Raw genomic sequence first — 10,511 nt, forward strand, 5'->3', positions numbered from 1 at the left:
CCACCCAGTGTCAGAATGCCCGTCGCAGTCCCGCAGTCCTGCTATAATTCGCTGATTGCTGTCATTATTAGTATAACATTTTTTTTTTAATTCCAGTATATATACTGGACAAGCTATAGCTTTCACGTAAACCAATTATTTACATGTATTGGGATTTTTTAAGCAAAGACATGTTGCAGAATACATTTTGGCCTAAATTTATGAAGACATTTTTTTACTGGATATAGCAAAAAGTCAAAAATATATTTTTTCAAAATGGTCTTTTTTTTGTTTATACTGCAAAAAAAATAAAAACAGCACAGGTGATGAAATACCACTGAAAGAAAGCTCTATTTGTGGGAAAAAAAGTCATAAATTATATTTATGTATAGTGTTGCATGACCGCGCAATTGTCAGTTAAAGTAACACAGTGCCGTATTGCAAAAATTGGCCTGGTCAGGAAGAGGGGGGTAAATCCTCTGGAGGGCAAGTGGCAAAGTAGAGCAGTGCTAAATGGCACCCAAACACTTGTTGGCGTTTTGATGCTATTTCAGTGCACTTTGGAAAGGTGGGCAGAATTGCGCTGATTCTGTCCACGATTCCTAATTGCTAGATGTGAATGGGGCCTGGCAGGTCACAGGCAGCGGCGCTTGACACCACACCAGTCCCACTAAAGTGTCTAACTGTGTCACAGTGATTGCCCTTCATTTATTGTCAGAGCAGGGACATAGCTACAGGGGCCCCAAGCTAAAGGAGCCCATGTGGCCCCCTGTATGCCTGAATTCCTTCTTTCCTTCCTTTCCTCCTTCCTCCCTTTCTTTTTTTTATCTTAAATCTTTATTTATACATAAGTCAATATAGAAAATAATCAGTATATACATTCCAAAGAGAAGACTGAAACGGTCACCAAAGAAATATCATTACATTGTTACATGTTGCAGGAGTCAAATAAATGCCTAGCTAGTAAGTAATAAACATTGTTGAGTGCCCCACCTGAAATCTTATAAAAACCAAACAGAAATGTGGAAAAAAAAGAAAAAAGAAAAAAAGGGGGGGGGGGGTGCACCAAGAGAGGGGCAAACAGATGAAAAGATAGCCATAGAAAACACATAAAATATATAATCTGTCCTGGTCAAAAAGTCGTTTAAGGATATCGATAACAGAAACATGTCTTTCAAAATGAAATACAACAATTACAACATTAATTGTCTATACATGTCAGAAGTAAGAAACACAAGCCATGGGGCCCAACACCTACAGAATTTATCATAAGTATGTGCACATTGATGTCTCTACTCTTCCACCTCCATAATATCCTGTACCTTCTGCAGCCATTCCTTGACTGGGGGTATCACAGGAGATTTCCAGTGAATTGGGATAAGACATTTAGCAGTGTTGAGGAGATCAGGCATCAAGGAGCGTTTGTACGACTGAACCGATTGTTCTGTGTCAAGAAATAGAATAGGTAAGGGCAGGGGCAGACTGACATTTCATGGGGCCACCAGGAAATAGGGTATCATGGGGCCCGTGTCCTTGCCCAAACTCAAAAAAGCCTATGAAAAAGGTACCAGGGGCATCTCATGGGGCCCCCTACTGACCCCGGGCCCTCGGACAGTGCCCGAGTTTCCAAATGGTCAGTCCGCCCCTGGGTAAGGGATAGTCTGCCAGTTGAGATTGTGTAATCTCATGAGTGATATTTAAAATAGCAAACTAGAAGGGGCAGATGGCTGGATAATCCCACCACAGGTATAGGTAAGTGCCCCCCTGCCCGCACCCTCTCCAGCAAAGCCTGGATACTTTCAGGAAAATGCGGGATAGCCTGTCAGGTACCTTATACCATCTGGATAGAAATTTGTAGGAAGATTCCTGGGCTTTTGTGTTAACCAATGAAGTATGAGCTAAGGATGTTATTTTATCTTTACTACAGTCCAACAGGTCTTTGCTCAGTTCCTTCTCCCAATCCTGGATGTAGTAAGGAGTCATGGTAGTCGATTTCTCCAATAGTAGTTTGTATAATTTGGAGAGAAGATGGGTAGCACCTGCCCTATCTAAACACATAGACTCGAAGTTAGATAAGGAGATACAAGATCTCACATCCAAGGGTATGGTATCAAAGCATGTGTGAAGCTGTCTATGTTTCCAACTATCCCTGGGCGATGTTTCCCATTCTGTGCGGAGATTAAGGACCTTAAATGAGTACCAGACATAAAATGAAAACTTTGAGTTTCGAGAGAGCCCCCCCCAGTATTTAAAGAAAGCTAGATCCTCTCCTGGAAGAACCTTCTTCCCTTTATTTCCTTCTTTTCTTTTTCTTTAGTTCCTTCCATCCTTCCTCTTTCTTTCTTTTCTCTTTTCTTTCCTTTCCTTTCCTCCCTTTTTCCTTTTTCTATCCTTCCATCCTTCCTTCCCTTCTTTTCTGTATTGCCTTCTTTTTTCTTTCTTTCTTTCTTTCTTTCTTTCTTTCTTTCTTTCCTTCCTTCCTCTCTTTCCTTCTTTTCTTTTTCTTTCCTTCCATCCTTCCTTCCCTTTGTTTCTTTATTTCCTTCTTTTCTTTCTTTCCTTTTTTTTTCTTCCTTCTTTCCTCTTTCTTTTTCCTTCCTTCCTTCCTTTCCTTGTTTTCTTTTTCTTTCCTTCCATTATTCCTTCCCTTCTTTTCTTTCTTTCCTTCATTTTTTTTCCTTCCTTCCTCCCTCTTTCTTTCTTTTCTTCCCTTCCATTCTTCCTTCCCTTCTTTTATTTTCTTTATTTCCTTCCTTCTCTTTCCTTCCATTTGTTTCTTCCTTCCTTCCTGTTTCCTTCTTTTCTTTCCTTCCTTCCTTTCCTTGTTTTCTTTTTCTTTCCTTCCATCATTTCTTCCCTTCTTTTCTTTAATTCCTTCTTTTCTTTCTTTCCTTCCTTTCTTTCCTTTTTCTTTCCTTCCATCCTTCCTTCCCTTCTTTTATTTTCTGTATTTCCTTTCTTCCTTCTCTTTCCTTCCAATTTTTCTTCCTTCCTGTTTCTTTTCTTTCCCTCCTTCCTTTCCTTTTTCTTTCCTTCCATCCTTCCTTCCCTTCTTTTCTTTATTTCCTTCTTTTTTTCCTTTCTATTTTTTCTTTCTTCCTTCCTCTTTCTTTCTTATCTTTCCTTCCTTTCCTTGTTTTCTTTTTCTTTCCATCATTCCTTCCCTTCTTTATTTCCTTCTTTTATTTACTTCCTTCCTTTTTTTTCCTTCCTTCCTTCCTCCTTCTTTCCTTCCTTCCTTTCCTTTTTTTTTCTTTCCTTCCATCCCTTCTTTTATTTTCTTTATTTCCTTCCATTTTTTTCTTTCTTCCTGTTTCTTTCTTTTCTTTCCTTCCTTTCCTTGTTTTCTTTCTTTTTCCTTTCTTTCTTTCCTTCCTTCCTTTCTCTGGTCTCTCCTTCCTTCGTTTTCAGACTCCTGACATCTCACCTAAGCTTAAGGGTCACAAAGGTCGCATTTGTGACCGGGCCATGGTGTCCCGCCACTGGGCTCAGAGGGAAGGGCCCCGGTGGGGTCAGGGGGCCCCATCATGATTTCTTGCAGTGGGGCCCTGAAGGTTCTAATACCGCCAGTGTGCAGATGGACAGGTAGTGAGGTGAAATCTCCCAGAGTCACATACAGCAATTAAAACCAGACAGAAGCATTTACTTTATTCGAGTCTAGCCAAAAGCTTAAAAAAATAATAAATGTGTCCGGATTTGGGGTTTACATATAAGAGGATTTCCTTGACTTGTGCTCTAGTGAAAGTGTGGCTCCTGACCACTGACAATGACAATCGCTCAGCAAAGCAGACGTCAGCAGCATGCAGTGACTCCGGGGAGGGGCGAGGAGGCGGCACGTCTACAGGGATGCGGGGATGCCGGCTCTCATATACCTCCAGTGCTGGCAGGAAGGAGCGTGCAGAGCAGAGCGCTGGAGGAATCAGCAGCAGTGCTGTGAGCTGATATCTCAGAACCATCATGGCTGACAAGGAGCAGAAAGTCCAGTACTACACCCTGGAAGAGATACAGAAACATAATCATAGCAAGAGCACCTGGATCATCATCCACCACAAAGTGTTCGATGTCACCAAGTTCCTGGAGGAGGTGAGTGGGCCCTGGGTTTGTAGTCCATGAGATCCAGTGACAGGGTCGCCATACTGTCACCCTGCACTATGGATCTGTCTAGATGACCCTGGAAGGAGCTGTGATCAGACATGACAGCATGCCTTCTATTACCTGTATATTGTTTACTGGGTTACACCTGTCATTGCTGTGCCTCCTGTGCCAGGATCTGCCAGCCATGGCACTGCACCTATAAATGTTTCAACAATAACACACCGCTGCCAGTCTGTGCTGCATACATGTTTTATTTGTAGTAGAGCAGTACAAAGACAGGTGATTAAAACCACACATTAATACACTGCTACCTGGCATGGCTTCATCCCAGGGGCGGACTGACAACTCATGGGGCCCCGGGCAATAGGGGATCATGGGGCCCCTGTGTCCTTGCCCAAACTCAAAAAAGCCTATGAAAAAGGTACCAGGGGCATCTCATGGGGCCCCCTACTGACCCCGGGCCCTCGGGCAGTGCCCGAGTTTCCAAATGGTCAGTCCGCCCCTGCTTCATCCTAACTACCTTAAAAATATGTTTGACAAGTGAGTTATTGTAGAAATAAATGAGGTGTGTTGCAGTATGAGCCTAGATTATATACAACCTGTCAACGCTGGCAGGCTCCTTAAGGTATACCCCCCAAGCTTGATAAACTTGCCTATATCAATGCCATCTATGTAATAAAACTAATCAAGTTAGTAATATTTAAAGGTGAAGTAGGGCCAAAAGAGCTTTGGCCCTACTTCTCCTTTAAATATTACTAACTTCTTCTATAGAGCACAGGGGTGCATGTCATTCTGCACCTCTGTGACCCATATTCATCTGACAGAGGGCTAAAGTCCGCTGTCGGCTGAAGTCACTCAGCAGGTCTAGGCTCTGGAGGGGTCCTGATTTTAATGTCAGGATCCACCCAGATGCCTGACCATCACCTGGCTCATCCTCTCCTGCCCCTCCACAGCCCAGCTCTCCAGTGAGCACTGGAGGGGTAGAACAGAGACAGTGACTGACAGTCACCAGATCTCTGCTTACTGAAGATCAACTGAGAGATCAGTGGTCTCCATTGAGAATGTATTTTTTTTCTCCTCAAATGTTCTGGAGCTCCGAGCTACAAATCGCTCAAGTGTGAATGGGGCCTAAGGCTAGGTTTACATCTGTGTGGGTGTGCCGCTGCGAATCCACACAAAATCCGTGCACCCGCCCCACCTGCACAGAGGACTGGACCCGTGGGTGGGTGCCACTAGTTCTAATGGCACACCGCCCACACTGGAAAATGCAACCGTACTGGGTGGTTCCCGTACAGGCTGCGTTTTCCAAAGAAGTGCAGGGACTTCTTCCCTGCGTGTCACGGTCATGGGAGTCCATTAAAATGGCTCTCGTGACCACGCAAAATGTGGCCCGCACAGCCGCATATATGTGAACTAGGGGTAAGAATCCACTAATTCTTGCTGCTGGTACCCATTGTATGCAGATACCCATGTGAAGGAGGTCTTAAAGCACCATTTCCACCTTATTTTTCACACTGCATATTACTCTTTACCCCTTTAACAGTTACATATTTTTTTGGAAATACCTTTTTAAAGCCCTGTTCTTCACTTTCTTCTTTGCAAAAAAGACAGATTTTCTCTGCTTTAGCCTCATAGGTAGCCTTCTGTGTTATGCAACCCAGAAAGCTGAAGGGCCAAAAACTTGCGGTACCTCCTGACACTATAGCTACATCTAATGGTGAAGCCAGATCTCTGCCTGCGCATGCACAAAATCTGGAACCATGGTTTTCATATCATATGTTGTCATAGTGTCATAAGATCTCACAAGACTTCGGCATCTGTGGCCTTGTAGTCTTTTGGGTTTTGTGATATGTTGTACAGAAGGCCGTGGGTGGAGATTTCCTGACACTATGACAATACATTGTGAAACACATGGTCCCAGATTTCTGTCTATGCATGTGCATGATCTGGCGCTGAATGATCAGGTGGCTGGCTGCAAGGACCAGGAAGAGGCTGCCAGCTCCTGATGACTTAAAGTAAGATGGCAGACTAGAGGCACAGCAGCAGAGGGACAGATTACAACAGAATAACGCTGGATTCGCTAAGCATGTAAGTATGCTTTTTGAGGATTACCCACATAAAAAGGTAAGAGCTCATAAAAAAAAAATTGCAATGGAGGTAGCAGTTTTATTTATTATTTTTTTATTGCGGGTATTTATATAGTGCCAACAGCTTATGCTCACATCCATCCATAATCGGGCCAAATTAGACCGGAGCCAATTAACCTACCAGCATGTCTTTGGAGTGAGGGCGGAAACTGGGGTACCTGGAGGAAACCCACGCAGACATAGGGAGAACATGCAAACTCGCTGCGGATAGTGTCATGATTTGGATTTGAACGGAAGACTCTTATAATCTAGACAAAAAGTTCAACATTTTGCCCAGATTATAGGAGTGCCTATGGTACACCCTGTGGGTAGTAAGGTGTGGAATGTAATAGGCTATAAGTAAAAAGCTCAAATAAACTGTTTGGCGTTTACAAGCTATATTTTACACGTAACCTGTTGCTTTGTATTTAATGCTGTCATTTCATGAGGTTGTTAACTCCTGGAATAATGAATATAACAAGGCATTATAAAGAAGACCTGTCATGCCATAAACACAGAGGTTGCCATTACTGACATCTCCTTTGGAAAATGATAGTTGCATGGCTGCCATTCTGCCACTTTTACTTCAGTAAATTGAGTAGCTGAGCTGGAAGAAGCATGTGATGAGGATGTCTGACTTTCTTCTTCTATGTACTTGTTTAGAGTCAGTGACTCAGTGTTGTAGATGTACTGAATCCGCTTGTAACCTCAGCTTGTTCAATGATGCTTTGGCAAAAAAACCTGGAAGCTGATTGGTTTCTATTCAGAGCTGCAGCAGATTTTGCACATTCAGTTTTAGTAATCAACCCCCAGTGGGTCACCATAGCCAACATCATTTTCAGTAGGAGGTCAGCAGTTGATACTCTTTTCTTTTTCAAGGAAATATTTAATTGAAAGTGAGATTTTTTTTTTCTTTTTTACCTGCCTTCTAGAGAGTTTCTTTATAATATTCACTGAGCTGTGCATGCTGCAATGAAGGCGTCGCTGACATTGAAATGCGTGAGATTTTCTTACCACTTGGAGTTTAGAAACCAGTAGTTTACCTGGATCAGAGAGAAGCTGCCAGAAAACCAATGTTTTGTAGTAAAAGGTCTGCCTCTGTCCGTGTCCTCTCTGCAGAAACTGAGTGGACATGGATGTGTCATCCACCCGCTCTGCTCCGATCGGCAGGGGATTTGTGAGCTGATCCCATGCTGACTGGATCGGATATGGTACTGTGTGATCGGGGCCTATTAGTTTGCTTTTACTCTTCCATGCTAGCCAATGTGAATGCAACTCAAGCAAATCCCAAACTGACAATTGTCAGAGAGAGAGAGAATGAGAATATATATATATATATATATATATATATATATATATATATATATATATATATATATCTCTATCTATCTATCTCTGATTAGGCTGTGTGCTGACAGTAGACATGTTGACAGGGAGATACTGCAGAGTGATGACCTCATCACCTTTATGTGACTATGCTGCTGTAGTGGATGTCAGAGGTCAGGTTGTGCTGCTTAGCACAGGTGCCTTACTCACAAAACTGGCTGCACTGAAATACAACTCCTTTGGCAGGTTATTTCAGCAGAGTATTTATTTCAGCAGAGTGTTTAGTTGTTTGCCTGGAGTTCATCTTTTAAAAAATGTCTGAAGAATTTCGTTACATCTTTTCCATGTTCACTCTAGTCGTTTTTTTTGTTGTTTTTTTTAATCTCATCCTATCTTTTTGTTTTCCTCAGGTTGCAATACCTCTTTGAACATGTTGCGAGAACAGAATTATAGTCTTTTGCCCAGCAGGCCAATACCTTTTAGTGGCACACTTTCATTTTTGCCTAACTGGAGATTTTGAAGACTATTGTTCCACATGGACTGATATCTTAAAAAAAACAAAAATCAGATTTAGGGTCCTTTTACACACAGCTGCTAGTGTGCGGTGTGGTCTGGCGGGATAATTGCACTGCTCCTTCCTTTTTTTTTGTTTTTTTGTTTTTTTAACAAACGTTATAAAATTTCTATGTGACATTTCAAAAAAGTTCAGTAGGCCGCCAGATGAGGCGGAGCCTTGCACTGCATTGAAAAAAAGTAGTGCATGTAGTACTTTTCAGCCCTTCATGCCCTTACACCACCGCAATGCAGGGGTGAGAACCGGGCACACTGGAGACAAGGCATTTTCCTTTGTCATGCAGTGAGACTGCGCTGAAATAGCCGCCTAACACAGTCCCACCACATCTGGTGTGAATTGGCCCTTAAATGTACAGAACATTTACAGTATATTGGTATTTAATCCTTCATTTACTTACAATTGAAAATAATTGGTGCACAGTGAATAGGGTTCACCATTCGTTTGGCCAGCAGTGTTTTTAGCTGCCATGTAATCAAAGCCAACCCATGTTGCCTATGTAGACTGAGTGTCCCCATTTGTTTTGTCCAAAGTCTGATCGGTGGTTTTTATGTCATTGTCTTTTAATCCGAGTGCCACGAGCAGGGGACCCAGTTTACTCTGAAGTAGCATCATGAGTTGCCATGGTGTGGCTGGGGCAACCTTTAGCACCGTAACAACCAATTAAAATCTATGGCCATGATGTACAAGGCTTTTTTGCCATGGTTTGAGTGGGCTGGCTGCCAACATTATAGGAACGCATGATGCTCATCCAGGACACTAGGTATTATTTTTGCTGCACTGCTGGCTGAAAAGTAGAGCTCTGTTGTGAAGGGGGACTGTGTGAATGGGGGGCTTCTAGTAATGATAGGATGCGGGGTATCTTTATTTATAGGGAGATCTGTGATGAGGGGCCTCTGATGCGAAGGGGGGCTTCTGATGTTGTCTAAGGCATTGTCGAAGGCCCAAGTTTCATTTCAGGTTTTGGGTAACGTTTACATTTTTTACATTTTAGACTGGGGTGCCTCGAGATTTAAATTTTTTTTTTTTAAAGGGTGCTAAACCACATTACCTAGAACAGGGTTGACAAACACTGTTCTAAGTGTTGTGGTTATGAGAAATCTCTGCTTGAACATGTCTGCAAAGATGCACAGCCTAGCTCAAAGATTCACTTATGAACCTAAGCCCTTATTTGGACCTGAGGCTGCATTATTCATACCTGAGCAGAGCGATTTTCAGGTGTTTCATTTGAGGGTTTTTGCTTGCTTTTATGAGCGCTTTAGAAGTGTCATTCAAGTGTTGTACATGTGTATTCATACTTCAGGTGCTGTTGTTTGAAACAACGAACACACTAAGGAGAGGAAAGCAGTTCTTACAGGCTCAAAAATGCCTTAAATACTCCTGAAAAAATGCTCAATTCAGTTGTTTCAGGCATTCCTATTGAAGTGTATGGGGCCTTAAAAGTAGCTCATCTAGCTATTGGAGTTTTAGGCATCTGAGCGGTCATCTGTGAACAACCATCTCCAAAATATATGGGATTTTTGATGTTGAGCATTTTGGAGCTTCCAGCTTTGAGCTACAAAATTTGCAGTTGTGAAAGCGCCTGAGTATTTTGTTGCTTGAAACTCAAAGCTCCAGAGCACTCAACAAACCAAATCCCATGCTTTAAAGCTGTAGTAAACCGCAAGTAATAAAGCAAAAAAATCTTCTCCCTGCGAGTTAAGATCATAATATGCTAGTATGCATCACATACTAGCACAATATGGAAGACTTACCTGAAAATGAATCCCTACATCAGAGATCACAGCAACCCGGGGATTCAATCTTTACCAGGTCTTCCTTCCGGGTTCATGGGTTGCGGCCGTTTTAATGGCTGAGCCGCTATAATGTCACTCCCACGTATGCACGCGAGAGTCTTGGCCATGGCACAACTCTCTCAATGGATGGCACACCATCCATTGAGAATGCAGTGTGCATGCGCCGGTGACGTCACCAGCACTGATAAAGTAAATATCTCCTAAACAGTTCACGTTTAGGAGATATTTATTGTACCTACAGGTAAACCTTATTATGGACTTAACTGTAGGTATAAATAAACAGGTCTTTACTACCGCTTAAAAGTGGCTGTATTCTCATTTGAGCATTCAGTGCCTGTAGCTCCACGTCTGAAGCTAAAAAAAGTATGTGAGCTACTTTTGAAGCAGAATGGGGCATTCCTTTGTCCCCTTTGACTATGGTAAGTGCTCATAGCAAAATGCACAGAAACACTTGTTGCATTTGTGGTTTGTTTTTCAGTTTTTTTTTTTTTTTGTTAGCGTACCCTTAATTAAAGTCTTTGGGGCTGAAAACGCACAGTCCTTCCCCAGTGAATTGCCTCATTCCTAAAAACAAATCAAAAATTCTAAATCACCTACGTACGCTACGCTAAAGTGTGA

The 10,511-nt window shown here is 42.4% G+C and overlaps 1 protein-coding gene across 3 annotated transcripts in view; it reads left to right on the forward strand.

Annotated features, from left to right (window-relative positions):
* Positions 1 to 3,839: 3,839 nt before the first annotated feature.
* CYB5A (cytochrome b5 type A) overlaps positions 3,840 to 10,511 on the forward strand; it is a 55,179-nt gene continuing 48,507 nt past the window's right edge. For 2 of the 3 annotated variants that reach the window (XM_089682383.1, XM_089682384.1), the window contains exon 1: positions 3,840 to 4,062. In XM_089682383.1, the coding sequence (XP_089538509.1) occupies positions 3,937 to 4,062 (126 nt within the window). In that variant the 5' untranslated portion in view covers positions 3,840 to 3,936. The remainder of the gene's footprint in view (positions 4,063 to 10,511) is intronic. The other variant, XM_089682382.1, reaches the window with a different exon arrangement.

This window comes from Staurois parvus, unplaced genomic scaffold (genome assembly GCF_062004578.1).
Source record: "Staurois parvus isolate SC_StPar_1 unplaced genomic scaffold, SC_StPar_1.0 ptg000287l, whole genome shotgun sequence".
Lineage (NCBI taxonomy): Eukaryota > Metazoa > Chordata > Amphibia > Anura > Ranidae > Staurois > Staurois parvus.